The sequence below is a fragment of the Salmo salar genome, chromosome ssa26 (genome assembly GCF_905237065.1).
Source record: "Salmo salar chromosome ssa26, Ssal_v3.1, whole genome shotgun sequence".
Taxonomy (NCBI): Eukaryota; Metazoa; Chordata; class Actinopteri; order Salmoniformes; family Salmonidae; genus Salmo; species Salmo salar.
This window is the reverse complement of record NC_059467.1, coordinates 37,067,409-37,087,263: the sequence shown is the minus strand read 5'-3', so window position 1 is coordinate 37,087,263 and position 19,855 is coordinate 37,067,409. Positions and strand designations below refer to the sequence as shown.

At 45.0% G+C, this 19,855-nt stretch overlaps 1 protein-coding gene across 8 annotated transcripts in view; it reads left to right on the top strand.

The window, feature by feature from the left end:
- LOC106587844 (aryl hydrocarbon receptor nuclear translocator 2) overlaps window positions 1-19,855 on the top strand; it is a 112,169-nt gene that overhangs the window by 57,982 nt on the left and 34,332 nt on the right. For all 8 annotated transcript variants that reach the window (XM_045708576.1, XM_045708572.1, XM_045708571.1 and 5 more), the window contains 3 exons: window positions 1,216-1,292; window positions 5,951-6,085; window positions 8,321-8,395. In XM_045708576.1, the coding sequence (XP_045564532.1) occupies window positions 1,216-1,292; window positions 5,951-6,085; window positions 8,321-8,395 (287 nt within the window). The remainder of the gene's footprint in view (window positions 1-1,215; window positions 1,293-5,950; window positions 6,086-8,320; window positions 8,396-19,855) is intronic.

Sequence of the window (19,855 nt, the reverse complement as noted above, 5' to 3'; positions counted from 1 at the left end):
ACTTTTACGTTCTTCTCCAACACTGTGTTTTTGCATTATTTAAACCTAATTGGACATGTTTCATTATTTATTTGAGACTACATTTATTTTATTTATGTATTATATTAAGTTAAAATAAGTGTATTGTTGTAATTGTCTTCATTACAAATATATATGTAAAAATCGGCAGATTAATCGGCATCAGCTTTTTTGGTACTTCAATAATTGGTATCGGCGCTGAAAAATCATAATCGGTCGACCTCTACTGGAAATATACACCACACTGGTACGGTCCTAGACTACACAGTGTCATGCTGGAAATATACACCACACTGGTACGGTCCTAGACTACACTGTGTCAGGCTGGAAATATACACCACACTGGTACGGTACTAGACTACACTGTGTCAGGCTGGAAATATACACCACACTGGTACGGTCCTAGACTACACAGTGTCATGCTGGAAATATACACCACACTGGTACGGTCCTAGACTACACAGTGTCAGGCTGGAAATATACACCACACTGGTACGGTACTAGACTACACTGTGTCAGGCTGGAAATATACACCACACTGGTACGGTATTAGACTACACTGTGTCAGGCTGGAAATATACACCACACTGGTACGGTACTAGACTACACTGTGTCAGGCTGGAAATATACACCACACTGGTACGGTACTAGACTACACTGTTTCATGCTGGAAATATACACCACACTGGTACGGTCCTAGACTACACAGTGTCATGCTGGAAATATACACCACACTGGTACGGTACTAGACTACACTGTGTCAGGCTGGAAATATACACCACACTGGTACGGTACTAGACTACACTGTGTCAGGCTGGAAATATACACCACACTGGTACGGTATTAGACTACACAGTGTCAGGCTGGAAATATACACCACACTGGTACGGTACTAGACTACACTGTGTCAGGCTGGAAATATACACCACACTGGTACGGTACTAGACTACACTGTGTCATGCTGGAAATATACACCACACTGGTACGGTACTAGACTACACTGTGTCAGGCTGGAAATATACACCACACTGGTACGGTACTAGACTACACAGCATCATGCTGGAAATCACCTCAACAACACAAAGTTCACATCTGAAACCACACATTTGCACTTTATTAGATAGCTGTCATCTTGATATCTCTCTCTTGTATTTAATATCTTTCTCTCTTTTCTCTCCTCCTTTCTCTCTATGTCAGGTATGACCATACCAGAAGAAGACACAGAGGCAGGACAGACCAGTAAATACTGCCTTGTGGCCATCGGAAGACTGCAGGTACCATCGTGTGTGTGTGTGTGTGTGTGTGTGTGTGTGTGTGTGTGTGTGTGTGTGTGTGTGTGTGTGTGTGTGTGTGTGTGTGTGTGTACATGCTCTGGTTGGGTGGGTGTATATTGTGCATGAGAAGGTGTGACCTGAGAGCACGGGGTTGTCGGGGAGCATCAGTATAGGAGGATTACAGTAATGGAGCAGACAGGTGGAACGAGCACTGAAGACCTCTTCCCATCCTACCATAACTCAACCAGTTCAACCCTTATTCCCGTGTCCAACATCTACCATCTCCTACCTTAACCTTCTCAGCTCCCAGATTTCTCTGATGTTTTAGAGGGAGTTGAACCACTACTGTCCCCTCATAGTATCCCATATACCCCCCATACTCAACTGGTGGACCGCAGTCTGTGTCCCGGCTTACTCCGTCAGGCTTCGATCCCTGGTATCATGTAAACACACATAAGACATGAAAACAATTGTCAAATTGCAGGACATTAGCTGTACAACTGCCTAGCAATTCTCTACCCCTTGCAAAATGTGTAGAATTGTGTGAAATTAGCTTGAAAACGTAAAGGGTGCTTACATGTGCATAAGACACACCAGACATGTACAGTATCTGGCTAAATGGTCAAAACAGTTCATATTTTCTGTTAAGTTTTGATAAAACCTTTTCTACTGTATCTCAAACGCTGCCAATTTAACCACTTGGGACAGTTTTCAGGGCCAATTAACCACTTGGGACAGTTTTCAGGATCAATTAACCACTTGGGACAGTTTTCAGGACCAATTAACCACTTGGGACAGTTTTCAGGGCCAATTAACCACTTGGGACAGTTTTCAGGGCCAATTAACCGCTTGGGACAGTTTTCAGGACATTGTAATCCAGATTTCGTCTCTCCTTGCTTTTGGACACAACTGAAGTCTTTATGAGACCACATCACATGCTACAACAAATCTAATGTTTATATGATCTGATGACATTAGGAAGAAACAGGCCTTTGGTGTCTTGAACGGAAGCTAATGGGGGAACAGAATTGAACACAACACATTTGCGTCCCACCTAGTCAACAGCCAGTGGAATCGCGTGGCGCGAAATACAAATACCTAAAAAATGCTATAACTTCAATTTCTCAAACATATGACTATTTTACACCATTTTAAAGACAAGACTCTCGTTAATCTAACCACATTGATTTCAAAAAGGCTTTACAGCGAAAGCAAAACATTAGATTATGTCAGGAGAGTACCCTGCCAAAAATAATCACACAGCCATTTTCAAAGCAAGCATATATGTCACAAAAACGAAAACCACAGCTAAATGCAGCACTAACCTTTGATGATCTTCATCAGATGACACTCCTAGGACATTATGTTATACAATACATGCATGTTTTGTTCAATCAAGTTCATATTTATATAAAAAAACAGCTTTTTACTTTAGCATGTGATGTTCAGAACTAGCATACCCACCGCAAACTTCCGGTGAATTTACTAAATTACTCACGATTAACGTTCACAAAATACATAACAATTATTTTAAGAATTATAGATACAGAACTCCTTTATGCAATCGCGGTGTCAGATTTTAAAATAGCTTTTCGGCGAAAGCACATTTTGCAATATTCTGAGTACATAGCCCGGCCATCACGGCTAGCTAATTTGACACACACCAAGTTTGGCCCTCACCAAACTCAGATTTACTATAAGACAAATTGGATTACCTTTGCTGTTCTTCGTCAGAATGCACTCCCAGGACTTCTACTTCAACAACAAATGTTGTTTTGGTTCCAAATAATCCATAGTTATATTCAAATACCTCCGTTTTGTTCATGCGTTCAGGTCCGTATCCGAAGGGTGACGCGCGAGCGCATTTCGTGACAAAAAAATTCTAAATATTCCATTACCGTACTTCGAAGCATGTCAAACGCTGTTTAAAATCAATTTTTATGCTATTTTTCTCGTAAAATAGGGTAATATTCCAACTGGGCGACGTTGTATTCATTCAAAGGCTGAAAGAAAAAAATTGAGAATTCACATGAACGCGCATCTCCAGTGTCACTGTTCTCAGCCTGACCACTCACAAAATCTCCTGCTGTTTTTCGCCCAGTGACTGGAGAGACGTCATTCCACTTTCTGGCGCCTTCTGAGAGCCAATGGAACCCTTAGAAAATGGCACGTTACAGCAGAGATGCTGTATTTTTGATAGAGATGCCACAGAAGGAGAACAAATTGTCAGACAGGGCACTTCCTGTATGGAGTCTTCTCAGGTTTTGGCCTGCCATATGAGTTCTGTTATACTCACAGACACCATTCAAACAGTTTTAGAAACTTTAGAGTGTTTTCTATCCAAATCTACTAATTATATGCATATTCTCGTTTCTGGGCAAGAGTAGTAACCAGTTTAAATCGGGTACGTTTTTTATCCGGCCGTGCAAATACTGCCCCCTAGCCCCAACAGATTAAACATGTTCCTGAAAAAGTGCCCCGTATTCATACAGCTTCTCAGAGTAGGAGTGCTGATCGAGGATCAGTTTAGTTTCTTAGGTCTTGATGAATTAGATTAAATGGACAGGGGGAACCTGATCCTAGATCAGCACTCCCACTATGAGACGCTTTATGAATAAGGGCCCTGAAGGCTCCAAATATAACCTTCCTAGTACTCCCATCCTCCTCCTGCTTTTTACCTTCTACTTCATAGTGCCACCTTTAATCTCTCTCACATATATCTAACTCTCCGGTCCCTCCACCCTTTAATCTCTCTCACATATATCTAACTCTCCGGTCCCTCCATCCTTTCATCTCTCTCACATATATCTAACTCTCCGGTCCCTCCACCCTTTCATCTCTCTCACATATATCTAACTCTCCGGTCCCTCCATCCTTTAATCTCTCTCACATATATCTAACTCTCCGGTCCCTCCACCCTTTAATCTCTCTCACATATATCTAACTCTCCGGTCCCTCCATCCTTTAATCTCTCTCACATATATCTAACTCTCCGGTCCCTCCACCCTTTAATCTCTCTCACATATATCTAACTCTCCGGTCCCTCCACCCTTTCATCTCTCTCACATATATCTAACTCTCCGGTCCCTCCATCCTTTAATCTCTCTCACATATATCTAACTCTCCGGTCCCTCCATCCTTTAATCTCTCTCACATATATCTAACTCTCCGGTCCCTCCACCCTTTAATCTCTCTCACATATATCTAACTCTCCGGTCCCTCCATCCTTTAATCTCTCTCACATATATCTAACTCTCCGGTCCCTCCACCCTTTCATCTCTCTCACATATATCTAACTCTCCGGTCCCTCCACCCTTTAATCTCTCTCACATATATCTAACTCTCCGGTCCCTCCACCCTTTAATCTCTCTCACATATATCTAACTCTCCGGTCCCTCCATCCTTTAATCTCTCTCACATATATCTAACTCTCCGGTCCCGCCATCCTTTAATCTCTCTCACATATATCTAACTCTCCGGTCCCGCCATCCTTTAATCTCTCTCACATATATCTAACTCTCTGGTGCCTCCATCCTTTAATCTCTCTAACTCTCCGGTCCCTCCACCCTTTAATCTCTCTCACATATATCTAACCCTCTTGTCCCTCCATCCTTTAATCTCTCTAACTCTCCGGTCCCTCCACCCTTTAATCTCTCTCACATATATCTAACTCTCCGGTCCCTCCACCCTTTCATCTCTCTCACATATATCTAACTCTCCGGTCCCTCCACCCTTTAATCTCTCTCACATATATCTAACTCTCCGGTCCCTCCACCCTTTAATCTCTCTCACATATATCTAACTCTCCGGTCCCGCCATCCTTTAATCTCTCTCACATATATCTAACTCTCTGGTGCCTCCATCCTTTAATCTCTCTAACTCTCCGGTCCCTCCACCCTTTAATCTCTCTCACATATATCTAACCCTCTTGTCCCTCCATCCTTTAATCTCTCTAACTCTCCGGTCCCTCCACCCTTTAATCTCTCTCACATATATCTAACTCTCCGGTCCCTCCACCCTTTCATCTCTCTCACATATATCTAACTCTCCGGTCCCTCCACCCTTTCATCTCTCTCACATATATCTAACTCTCCGGTCCCTCCATCCTTTAATCTCTCTCACATATATCTAACTCTCCGGTCCCTCCACCCTTTAATCTCTCTCACATATATCTAACTCTCCGGTCCCTCCACCCTTTAATCTCTCTCACATATATCTAACTCTCCGGTCCCTCCACCCTTTAATCTCTCTCACATATATCTAACTCTCCGGTCCCTCCATCCTTTAATCTCTCTCACATATATCTAACTCTCCGGTCCCTCCATCCTTTAATCTCTCTCACATATATCTAACCCTCTGGTCCCTTCATCCTTCTCCTCTGCTTTTAAGTAGCAAGGGAGGAACTTCACATTCTTAGGCAGCATGTTTTAGGAGGTGAAGAGGCCTGAGGTTTTATGTGACCATGTCCAAAGAGACATCTCCCACCTGATGAAAAGTCAAGAGGTTAAGAGAAAAAATGCACTAATAGCAATTGGGGGGATGTTTAAAGTTTCAGCAAGTCTGTCAAAACCTTTGTAACAATGTTTCATCAGTCAATTTTCCTGAGGTTTTTATTAACTCATTAATTAATTGATGGCATGTTCCCTCTCATCTCCTAGGTGACCAGTTCTCCCGTTTCCATGGATATGAACGGCCTGACGGTTCCCACGGAGTTCCTGTCGCGCCACAACTCAGACGGCATCATCACTTTCGTGGACCCGCGGTGCATCAACGTGATTGGATACCAGCCTCAGGTTGGTTCCTCCCCCTACTTATCACAATCAGGGTCGCGTTTAGTAGGGCACGATGATGCGAAACATTTAAAAAATTGCGAAACGTAACCGGAACAGCCTGTGATGCCACTCGTCAGAGTTCACAATAGAACCCCTATGGTGAACTGGAGCCGCTAATTCCATGCCCACTCATCACAAATGTTGCGATAATGTTGCAAAACATAACCTGTTTACCTGAAACGGTCTGCGAGGTCACGTCAAAGCATTCTGTTATTTTATCAAGAGGAACACATCTGTGGTCAGTAGGGATGTAACCTGTTAATAGATTTCCTACCCCCCTTGATGAAATGGAGCAGCTCGTTCGATGCCATGTCACAGACTGTTAAATGTAAAGATGACAAAAAGTGTTTTGGGGCGGTGTTTCCCCTGTCATTGGAGAATTCTGTTCAGCAGATTTCATTTGAAATTGAAGAGGCCCGAAATGTTGACATCATGGTCATTATGCACTGCCTGGAAAATAATCTATGGGAAACACCAAGTATGTACTAAATAGCTTTTTTGGGTATGCAACAATAGTATGTTTTTTAGTATGTATAATTGAAAAAAAGAAATAAGTAGACTTTAAATGCCAGGATGTCATAGTCCTTTCCTAGTATGAATTCGCTGCTCTCTATTGAGGAAGAGAATCTTCTGGCCCAGCTGATGATCAGATCAAGGAGACAGGCTGTACCAGTAGTCCTTGTTTTCAGCTGTCCCACCATGTTAGATCAGCAGTGAAAGAGAGGAAGGGACATATGCATTTTCACAGAAGCTATAGAAACCCTGGTTCCTAATATTGCCTTATGAAGAGAGATGACCCCTGTTTGATGGCTTGTAATGTAAGACCGCTGTCTGGAAGTGTGTTAGTACGTACATGTGAGTTTACAGACACAAGTTACAGTAGGGCCTTTTTAGATGACAATCCAACTGCAGCTCTTAAACATGATGACTTACAAGTGTAAACACAGACAACTATCTTTTAAGTTATTGTAAGTTATTTAAAGCTTCAATAACTTAAGATTGAAGTGTTGTCCATTTTCCCAGCCTGACTCTTGATAGGTCAGATGTTGGTTGAGACTGTAGGATAGAGTTACAGTGTAAAGAAAGCATGTACACATATAGTGTTTTTCCGAAGCGCTTGAATTTAGCCTACACCAGAATACAGACCAACATTTTAAACCTGACAGACTGTTGACCGATCAATCCATTAAACATTTAGGGTTGGACATTTTTTAATAACTTTCTACACATTCCCCGATTTTCCTGGTTAATCAATCCTGATTCCAGTTCATTTACAGCCGGGACTTCAGGAAGATCTGGGAATTTTGGTCAAATAGCGTTCTCTCCCAGTCCACCCCTCTCCTTTCCACGCCATTCACACTACAGAAACAGATTAGCGAAAATGGGCCGATTCCTGCCATAAAGTCGCATTATTAGGATGAGAAAGTGATCACTTGGCAGGATGCGAGTTTCTTTTGTGATTGATTTACCTTGTTAATGTATAATCATGTATGATTGTCTACAGCGCAGCTGCTATGTGTATGTAGGATGTTTGCATTTCGCTACAAGCATTTCGCTACACTCGCATTAACATCTGCTAACCATGTGTATGTGACCAATAAAATGTGATTTGATTTGTTTAACGAAGAGCGTTTTTCCCCCCAAATGGCACCCTAAAGCATGCACTACTTTTGTTTTTGCCCTATGGGTCCTGGTCAAAAGTAGTCCACTAATAGGCCAAGGAATAGAGTGCCATTTGGGCCGCACACCATTCATTTCTTTCCCCTCCATGACAGGAAGAATGATTTAAATATGTATCACTGGCTCGATCTCAAATCCTCTGCCCTCAATCTCCTCAGCCCTTTCTTAATCGTATTGGAGGAGAAGGTCCAAGGTCCCTCCCCTCAGACCTTTTTCTGCAATGAGAAAGAGCCGGGGAGAGCGGATGCAAGGAATGGAAGAAAGATTAATTGAGAAAAGGCCATTGACTCAAGTCCAAGGGTCTGAATGATGTATGATCTGTATGGCCTGTTGTCCTAAGTCCTGGACTAAAAGGCATTGTCAATACAGAATCTCCATTGAAAATGTTTTTTTGTCCAGGAATTTGACAAAGTTTCAAAATTAATATATTGTACATGTATTTCAGGATTTGAAATTGACCTGAAGTGTGTAGTTTTATTAATGTGTGTGTATTTATTGTGTCATTGTCTTGTGTAGGATCTGCTGGGGAAAGATATCCTGGAGTTCTGTCACCCAGAGGACCAGAGTCACCTGAGAGAGAGCTTTCAACAGGTACGGAGAGAAGGAGAGGTGGATGAGGGAGGAGGGACGAAGGGAGGGTGGAGGAGAGCGGTATGAGGAAGATTTATGTCACTCAGAGGACTACAGAGAGACCTCTTGAGAGATTTTTCTACAGGTACTACACCACCAGAGGGAGGGGGGGGGGAAGAGGAGAGGGGGAAGAGGAATAGAAGAGAAGGATGGGGTGATAACAGAAGGACATGATGATCAGAGGAGAGAATAGGAGTGACAGAGGATGGGTGGAGGAGAGAATAGGAGTGACCGAGGATGGGTAAAGGAGAGAATCGGAGTGACCGAGGATGGGTAAAGGAGAGAATCGGAGTGACCGAGGATGGGTGGAGGAGAGAATAGGAGTGACCGAGGATGGGTAGAGGAGAGAATAGGAGTGACCGAGGATGGGTAGAGGAGAGAATAGGAGAGACCGAGGATGGGTAGAGGAGAGAATAGGAGTGACCGAGGATGGGTAGAGGAGAGAATAGGTGAGACCGAGGATGGGTAGAGGAGAGAATAGGAGTGACATAATGAAATGATCGATGTGCAGGAATGCTCCTGAGCCACTTCTCTCCTCCAACCAATGATGAAATGATGAATGAAGTGCATTTGTAGGGAGATTTTCAACAAGTCTCATTTAAGCTTGGGCAGTATACCGTATGCTGGGGTAGCCACGGGGTGGGTTTTCAATACAGGCAATAGCATTGAAACTATCTCTGAAGTTTTTAAATACATTTTATTTTTTTGTAGCTAGTTTTTAAGTAAATACATGCTGTCAACTTTTGCAATACGTTAGGAGATAAAGCAGATTGCGTTCTTCATTTCACGCCACATTATTTTTCATTATGAAGCTTACCGTAGTTCCCCAGAACAGTTGAGCCAGTCACATGTTTGTAAATAGCACAACGGGAGAAAGCAGGAGCGACTGATTCCAGCTGTGTATTGACTGGGGTCACGTTTTATATTGAAAGACAAGTGATCAGTGTTAGCAGTTGATTTTACTCTTCAACCCCAAAGAAAATCAAAGGGAGAAAAATAGGTTTATTCAAAGAGAAAAAATATAGTTGTTATGCTGGGAAGTAGATGGGAGACGTTAATTCTTCCCTGTCCTCAGTGACTCTCCACAGAACAAAGGGACAGGATGTAATTTATAACCCAACCCGTAGCCTGTGGTTGCCCAATTAGAATTCATAGCAGTAAAATTGGGCCAATGGCCAAATAACAAGTATCCTGTTTCAGGCTCAATGTACAGTTGTGCCAAAAAGTTTTGAGAATGACACAAATATTAATTTCCACAAAGTTTACTGCTTCAGTGTCTTTAGATATTTTTGTCAGATGTTACTATGGAATACTAAAGTATAATTACAAGCATTTCACAAGTGTCAAAGGCTTTTATTGACAATTACATGAAGTTGATGCAAAGAGTCAATATTTGCAGTGCTGACCCTTCTTTTTCAAGACCTCTGCAATCCGCCCTGGCATGCTGTCAATTAACTTCTGGGCCACATCCTGACTGATGGCAGCCCATTCTTGCATAATCAATGCTTGGAGTTTGTTTGTCCACCCGCCTCTTTGAGGATTGACCACAAGTTCTCAATGGGATTAAGGTCTGGGGAGTTTCCTGGCCATGGACCCAAAATATAGATGTTTTGTTCCCTGAGCCACTTAGTTATCACTTTTGCCTTATGGCAAGGTGCTGCATCATGCTGGAAAATGCATCGTTCGTCACCAAACTGTTCCTGGATGGTTGGGAGAAGTTTCTCTCGGAGGATGTGTTGTTACCATTCTTTATTCATGGCTGTGTTCTTAGGCAAAATTGTGAGTGAGCCCACTCCCTTGGCTGAGAAGCAACCCCACACATGAATGGTCTCAGGATGCTTTACTGTTGGCATGACACAGGACTGATGGTAGTGTTCACCTTGTCTTCTCCGGACAAGCTTTTTTCCGGATGCCCCAAACAATCGGAAAGGGGATTCATCAGAGAAAATGACTTTACCCCAGTCCTCAGCAGTCCAATCCCTGTACCTTTTGCAAAATATCAGTCTGTCCCTGATGTTTTTCCTGGAGAGAAAGTGGCTTCTTTGCTGCCCTTCTTGACACCAGGCCATCCTCCAAAAATATTCGCTTCACTGTGCGTTCAGATGCACTCACACCTGCCTGCTGCCATTCCTGAGCAAGCTCTGTACTGATGGTGCCCCGATCCTGCAGCTGAATTAACTTTAGGAGACAGTCCTGGCGCTTGCTGGACTTTCTTGGGCGCCCTGAAGCCTTCTTCACAACAATTGAACCACTCTCCTTGAAGTTCTTGATGACCTGATAAATGGTGGATTTAGGTGCAATCTTACTGGCAGCAATATCCTTGCCCGTGAAGCCCTTTTTGTGCAAAGCAATGATGACGGTACATGTTTCCTTGCAGGTAACCATGGTTGACAGAAGGAAAAACAATGATTCCAAGCACCATCCTCCTTTTGAAGCTTCCAGTCTGTTATTCAAACTCAGTCAGCATGACAGAGTGATCTCCAGCCTTGTCCTCGTCAACACTCACACCTGTGTTAACCTCTATGGGCTAGGTTACCTACGTAACAGCCACTGGCAGCCTGTGGCGCGATTTTCAAAACCTTAAAAATCCTATTACTTCAATTTCTCAAACATATGACTATTTTACAGCTATTTAAAGACAAGACTCTCGTTAATCTAACCACACTGTCCGATTTCAAAAAGGCTTTACAACGAAAGCAAAACATTAGATTATGTCAGCAGAGTACCAAGCCAGAAATAATCAGACACCCATTTTTCAAGCCAGCATATAATGTCACCAAAACCCAGAAGACAGCTAAATGCAGCACTCACCTTTGATGATCTTCATCAGATGACAACCCTAGGACATTATGTTATACAATACATGCATGTTTTGTTCAATCAAGTTCATATTTATATCAAAAACCAGCTTTTTACATTAGCATGTGACATTCAGAACTAGCATACCCCCCGCAAACTTCCGGGGAATTCGCTAACATTTTACTAAATTACTCACGATAAACGTTCACAAAAAGCATAACAATTATTTTAAGAATTATAGATACAGACCTCCTCTATGCAGTCGATATGTCCGATTTTAAAATAGCTTTTTGGTGAAAGCACATTTTGCAATATTCTAAGTACATAACCCAGGCATCACGGGCTCGCTATTTAGACACCCGGCAAGTTTAGCACTCACCATAATCATATTTACTATTATAAAAGTTTGATTACCTTTTGTTGTCTTCGTCAGAATGCACACCCAGGACTGCTACTTCAATAACAAATGTTGGTTTGGTCCAAAATAATCCATCGTTATATCCGAATAGCGGCGTTTTGTTCGTGCGTTCCAGACACTATCCGAAATAGTAAAGAAGTGTCGCGCGCATGGCGCAATTCGTGACAATAAAATTCTAAATATTCCATTACCGTACTTCGAAGCATGTCAACCGCTGTTTAAAATCAATTTTTACGGCATTTTTCTCGTAGAAAAGCGATAATATTCCGACAGGGAATCTCCTTTTCGGCAAACAGAGGAAAAAATCCCAAAGGCGGGGGCGGTCGGGTCATGCGCATAAGCCCCGGTCCCTTGATCGGCCACTTGAGAAAGGCGATAATGTGTTTCAGCCTGGGGCTGGAATGACGACATTCTGTTTTTTCCCGGGCTCTGAGCGCCTATGGACGACGTGGGAAGTGTCACGTTAGAGCAGAGATCCTTAGTAAATGATAGAGATGGAAAAGAAGTTCAAGAAATGGTCAGACAGGCCACTTCCTGTAAAGGAATCTCTCAGGTTTTGACCTGCCATTTGAGTTCTGTTATACTCACAGACACCATTCAAACAGTTTTAGAAAATTTAGGGTGTTTTCTATCCATATGTAATAAGTATATGCATATTCTAGTTACTGGGTAGGAGTGGTAACCAGATTAAATCGGGTATGTTTTTTATCCAGCCGTGTCAATACTGCCCCCTAGCCTTAACAGGTTAACGAGAGAATTACTGACATGATGTCAGCTGGTCCTTTTGTGGCAGGGCTGAAATGCAGTGGAAATGTTTTTGGGGGATTCAGTTCATTTGCATGGCAAAGAGGGACTTTGCAATTAATTGCAATTCATCTGATCACTCTTCATAACATTATGGAGTATATGCAAATTGCCATCATACAAACTGAGGCAGCAGACTTTGTGAAAATTTGTATCATTCTCAAACCTTTTGGCCGCGACTGTATAGACCATTTGGACCAATGAGAACTTGCCACATGTAGCTATACAGTGGGGGGGAAAGTATTTGATCCCCTGCTGATTTTGTACGTTTGCCCACTGACAAAGAAAGGATCAGTCTATCATTTTAATGGTAGGTTTATTTCAACAGTGAGAGACAGCATAACAACAAAAATATCCAGAAAAACGCATGTCAGAAATGTTATAAATTGATTTGCATTTTAATGAGGGAAATAAGTATTTGACCCCTTCTCAATCAGAAAGATTTCTGGATCCCAGGTGTCTTTTATACAGGAACAGTAGCTCCACATCAGTCAGAGTGCTGTCTGCTGATAGAATGATGGAAAACAGTAGCTCCACATCAGTCAGAGTGCTGTCTGCTGATAGAATGATGGAGAACAGTAGCTCCACATCAGTTAGAGTGCTGTCTGCTGATAGAATGCCTGTTGGTGAATTGTCATCCCAGTGGAGAAGTACAGCTGAGGGACAAGGTTGCTCTGATGCCGAGCAGAAATGACAATAAGAAGAATTTTAGATCTGCATTTACAAAACACAGCAAGATATTTCTTACCAGTTTCATGCACCTGTGTGGCTCAGCTGGTAGAATATGGCGCTTGCAACGCGAGGGTTGTGGGTTCGATTCCCACGGGGGACCAGTATGAAAAAAGTATGAACATTTATAGATAAGATCGTCTGCTAAATGACAAAAATGTAAATATATTTTTCCTGTGTAAAATGAAGAATTCTTTGTTAACACGACCCCTACGCTTAACTTGCTAGTTATCTAGTATGTGGCTAAGTAAAATAAGGTGATGGGGCATCATAATGTGAACAAAGAGGTTGAATTACAACAAAGAAGTTGAATTATGCTGTCTGGCAGTAAAGCCTTTGTCTTCCTGTCACACGCCAGTGGTTCCACTCAGGTCCTCTCCTGACCCTGTCACCCCGAGGTGAAGCGGGAGGCGCTCTTTATTTAAACACCAGTAGTCTGTCATTATGGTTGAATTAGACTGTGTAGAACAGACAGCCCGTTAGAACCGACAGCCCGTTAGAACCGACAGCCCGTTAGAACCGACAGCCCGTTAGAACCGACAGCCCGTTAGAACCGACAGCCTGTTAGAACCGACAGGCCTTTAGAACAGACAGGCCTTTAGAACAGACAGGCCTTTAGAACCGACAGCCTGTTAGAACCGACAGGCCTTTAGAACAGACAGCCTGTTAGAACAGACAGCCCGTTAGAACCGACAGGCCTTTAGAACAGACAGGCTTTTAGAACAGACAGCCATGTTCACTACTTCTGACCAGGGCCCATGTTCACTACTTCTGACCAGGGCCCATGTTCACTACTTCTGACCAGGGCCCATGTTCACTACTTCTGACCAGGTCCCATGTTCACTACTTCTGACCAGGGCCCATGTTCACTACTTCTGACCAGGGCCCATGTTCACTACTTCTGACCAGGGCCCATGTTCACTACTTCTGACCAGGTCCCATGTTCACTACTTCTGACCAGGGCCCATGTTCACTACTTCTGACCAGGGCCCATGTTCACTACTTCTGACCAGGGCCCATGGGGAAAACCTGGGAAATTGGGGAAAGTTACTGGAATTGTACAACCCTAGACTCACCTGTAAATGAAACTATCAGAAACATGCTCTTTCTCAGGGGTGAGTTTCCACCAAACCATCAAGATCATCTTTAGCATTGAGACCATCGTTCATTCATTACCTACCGATGGACTTAGTAACCCACCTGGGGAATTAAAGGTCATAAATCTAGAGCCTTCGTCTGCCTAGCCTAAAGACTGGAGCCATGCCAAGGACTGGCAGACAGGCTAATACTATTGGCCAATCTGTAATGGTTTAAGATGTGCTCTGGAACACACTGCAGGGTCCAGTTTAGAAGGGTGAAACGTTCACAACTTCGCGGATAGAAATGTAAGGAATAGAGCAAACCCTATTGCCTAATCCTAATAAACTGGACTGACAGATCTGTTGTACATGATATATTTCTATCTGAGCACCCAGGTGTGTGTCCTCTGCATTGCTGTTCAGTGTGTCTGCCAGGGGAGCGCCGTGTACTGAACACCAGCAATGAGGTGAAAGGTGAAATATCAACATGTGTGTGAGAGAGACTATCCTTGAGGAATGTTTTGTTAGGGCAATATTATTTTACATGTTTCCTTGCAGGGAACAGAAACCCCACACACACTTACCTTTCTGACAGGCACACACACACACACACACACACACACACACACACACACACACACACACACAAAATGTCTAAGACACGCACTCCTTACCCTCTGACACACAGATTCTCTCATCTGGCAGAGAGCTCACATCCACCTGTCTGGCCCAGATATCTCCTGATATGAGCAGCACAGAGACCTCAGCTCTATCACCCAGAGCTAACTGACAAGCCCTGTCAGCACACACACACATACATACTGCCTGCAGCACCACAGACAGACATAGAGACAGACAGGTAGCGCCAGACAGACAGACACAGGCAGCGCCAGACAGACAGACACAGGTAGCGCCAGACAGACACAGGTAGCGCGAGAGAGACTGACAGACACGGGTAGCGCGAGAGAGACTGACAGACACGGGTAGCGCGAGAGAGACTGACAGACACGGGTAGCGCGAGAGAGACTGACAGACACGGGTAGCGCGAGAGAGACTGACAGACACGGGTAGCGCGAGAGAGACTGACAGACACGGGTAGCGAGAGAGACTGACAGACACGGGTAGGCGAGAGAGACTGACAGACACGGGTAGCGCGAGAGAGACTGACAGACACGGCTAGCGAGAGAGACTGACAGACACGGGTAGCGCGAGAGAGACTGACAGACACGGGTAGCGCGAGAGAGACTGACAGACACGGGTAGCGAGAGAGACTGACAGACACGGGTAGCGAGAGAGACTGACAGACACGGGTAGCGAGAGAGACTGACAGACACGGGTAGCGAGAGAGACTGACAGACACGGGTAGCGAGAGAGACTGACAGACACGGGTACGCGAGAGAGACTGACAGACACGGGTAGCGAGAGAGACTGACAGACACGGGTAGCGCGAGAGAGACTGACAGACACGGGTAGCGCGAGAGAGACTGACAGACACGGGTAGCGCGAGAGAGACTGACAGACACGGGTAGCGCGAGAGAGACTGACAGACACGGGTTAGTGCGAGAGAGACTGACAGACACGGGTAGCGCGAGAGAGACTGACAGACACGGGTAGCGCGAGAGAGACTGACAGACACGGGTAGCGCGAGAGAGACTGACAGACACGGGTAGCGCGAGAGAGACTGACAGACACGGGTAGCGCGAGAGAGACTGACAGACACGGGTAGCGCGAGAGAGACTGACAGACACGGGTAGCGCGAGAGAGACTGACAGACACAGGTAGCGCGAGAGAGACTGACAGACACGGGTAGTGCGAGAGAGACTGACAGACACAGGTAGCGCCAGACAGACAGACAGACAGACAGACAGACAGACAGACACAGGCAGGTAGCGAGACAGACGGACAGGTAAAGTGACAGGTGAAGGGACAGACGGACAGGTAAAGGGACAGGTGAGGGACAGACGGACAGGTAAAGGTACAGGTGAAGGGACAGACGGACAGGTAAAGGTACAGGTGAAGGGACAGACGGACAGGTAAAGGGACAGGTGAAGGGACAGACGGACAGGTAAAGGGACAGGTGAAGGGACAGACGGACAGGTAAAGGTACAGGTGAAGGGACAGACGGACAGGTAAAGGGACAGGTCAAGGGACAGACGGACAGGTAAAGGTACAGGTGAAGGGACAGACGGACAGGTAAAGGTACAGGTGAAGGGACAGACGGACAGGTAAGGGGACAGGTGGAGGGACAGACGGACAGGTAAAGGGACAGGTGAAGGGACAGACGGACAGGTAAAGGTACAGGTGAAGGGACAGACGGACAGGTAAAGGGACAGGTGAAGGGACAGACGGACAGGTAAAGGGACAGGTGAAGGGACAGACGGACAGGTAAAGGTACAGGTGAAGGGACAGACGGACAGGTAAAGGGACAGGTGAAGGGACAGGTAAAGGTACAGGTGAAGGGACAGACGGACAGGTAAAGGGACAGGTGAAGGGACAGACGGACAGGTAAAGGTACAGGTAGAGGGACAGACGGACAGGTAAAGGGACAGGTCAAGGGACAGACGGACAGGTAAAGGGACAGGTGAAGGGACAGACGGACAGGTAAAGGGACAGGTGAAGGGACAGACGGACAGGTAAAGGGACAGGTGGAGGGACAGACGGACAGGTAAAGGGACAGGTGGAGGGGCAGACGGACAGGTAAAGGGACAGGTGGAGGGACAGACGGACAGGTAAAGGGACAGGTGGAGGGACAGACGGACAGGTAAAGGGACAGGTGAAGGGACAGACGGACAGGTAAAGGGACAGGTGAAGGGACAGACGGACAGGTAAAGGGACAGGTGGAGGGACAGACGGACAGGTAAAGGGACAGGTGGAGGGGCAGACGGACAGGTAAAGGGACAGGTGGCGGGACAGACGGACAGGTAAAGGGACAGGTGGAGGGGCAGATGGACAGGTAAAGGGACAGGTGGAGGGGCAGATGGACAGGTAAAGGGACAGGTGGAGGGACAGACGGACAGGTAAAGGGACAGGTGGAGAGGGGCAGATGGACAGGTAAAGGGACAGGTGGAGGGACAGACGGACAGGTAGAGAGAGAGAGACGCTGGTACCTTTATGTTCAGGTATTGACAGTCCAATAGCTTTGGCTCTCAGCTGTGTGTCAGCTTTGATTGGTTTGTATGCGATTGACTTTTGTGCAACACAGTTTTTCTTGGCAGAAAACCATTTTTGTTTTCCCAGCCTACTGACCGTTAATTCATTTAAAATCATCAGAGGCAGGTAATGACCACACACACACACACACACACACACACACACACACACACACACACACGTAGAGTGTAGGAACCACTCCAGCTCAGGTAATGAAAGATTGAGAGATAGAGATGAGGGTTGTAAGTATTTTTCACTCAAATGCACTTCGTTCTCTTGCACACCATCTCTGTCTTGCTCTCTCTCTCCCTCTCTCTCCTGCTCTCTTTCTCTCCCTTCACCTCACCTCCTCTCTACCTCCTGTCTCTTTCTGTGTAGTTGCCACTATCAGTCCAGCCTCAGTCGCTGACAGTAGAGTAGAAGTATTGGGATAATTGGTGGTCCGTCTTACCAGCTGCGTCCCAGATGACACCCTATTCCCTTTATAGTGCACTACGTGCTCTGGTCTGAAGTAGTGCATTATGTAGGGAATATAGTGCCATTTGGGGTGCACCCTCTGGGCTGCAGCCCCATCCAGCCCTGGCCTTTCACTTCCTGGGATAGTCTCTCATACAGGTAATCATGACCTAGAAGACACAAACACACACAAAAACAGAGATACAAACAAGCACGGACACACACCTTCCAGTGTCTCTGTAGGTGAATCTCAAATCACGCTTAGTTCCATACACATAGTGCACTACTTAGCCCCAGGCTCAGGACAACAGTGGTGCAGTACATAGGGAATAGTGTGCCATTTGAGATTTGCTGCCAAGAACGACAGACTGCTCCACTATCTCTTCCTGTTACTGAGGTCACAGGTCATACATTCTGACCAATAGGATGCTCACTCCCTCCCTAGGCCATGTTTAAGCAATGAGAAACGCGGCTAATCCACATTTGCTCAAGTCAATAAGGAAATCAAAATTAGATGACATTTCTGGCCTTCTCCCACTGTTGTTTTGCTGGTGGTGCCCTCTGTGTGGAAGGAAAAACACTCTTCCATGTCTCTGAGATTGTCCACAGAGCTTTCATTACGATTGGCCATTTCAGATCCCCTAACTGAAAGCCATTTTGCATTTAGATGCAACGAAGCACATCCATTAGCCAGACTGACAGGTGAGGTTCACCGGTATGCTTATATATATATATATATATATATATATATATATATATATATATATATATATAGAGAGAGAGAGAGAGAGAGAGAGAGAGAGAGAGAGAGAGAGAGAGAGAGAGAGAGAGAGAGAGAGAGAGAGAGAGAGAGAGAGAGAGAGAGAGAGAGAGAGAGAGAGAGAGAGAGAGAGAGAGAGAGAGAGAGAGAGAGAGAGAGAGAGAGAGAGAGAGAGAGAGAGAGAGAGAGAGAGAGAGAGAGAGAGAGAGAGAGAGAGAGAGAGAGAGAGAGAGAGAGAGAGAGAGAGAGAGAGAGAGAGAGAATTTTATTTAACCAGGTAGGCTAGTTGAGAACAAGTTCTCATTTGCGACCTGGCCAAGATTGAGCATAGCAATTCGACACATACAACAACAGAGTTTCACATGGAGTAAACAAACATAAAATCAATAATACAGTATAAAAATCGATATACAGCATGTGCAAATGAGGTAAGATAAGAGAGGTAAGGCAATAAATAGGCCATGGTGGCAAAGTAATTACAATATAGCAATTAAACACTGGAATGGTGGATGTGCAGAAGATGAATGTGGAAGTAGAGATACTGGGGTGCAAAGGAGCAAGATAAATAAATAAATACAGTATGGGGATGAGGTAGATTGGATGGGCTATTTACAGATGGGCTATGTACAGGTGCTGTGAGCTGCTCTGACAGCTGGTGCTTAAAGCTAGTGAGGGAGATATGAGTCTCCAGCTTCAGAGATTTTTGCAGTTCGTGCCAGTCATTGGCAGCAGAGAACTGGAAGGAGAGGCAGCCAAAGGAAGAATTGGCTTTGGGGGTGACCAGTGAGATATACCTGCTGGAGCGCGTGCTACGGGTGGGTGCTGCTATGGTGACAAGTGAGCTGAGATAAGGCGGGGCTTTACCTAGCAAATACTTGTAAATGACCTGGAGCCAGTGGGTTTGGCGACGAGTATGAAGCGAGGGCCAGCCAACGAGAGCATACAGGTCGCAGTGGTGGGTAGTATATGGGCCTTTGGTGACAAAACGGATGGCACTGTAATAGACTGCATCCAATTTGTTGAGTAGCGTGTTGGAGGCTATTTTGTAGGTGTGTGTGTGTGTTTGTTCAGAATGGTGGGAGAGGTATGGGTGGGGAGATTAGACTGGTTGGAACCGAAAACCTAAAATCTTCTGAAGTCCACCAGATTTCCACGCTCCACACCAAAGATGGAGAAACTCTGAGGAAGACGTCAGTTTGATGGAGATGGATTAAAGCTGACCAAAT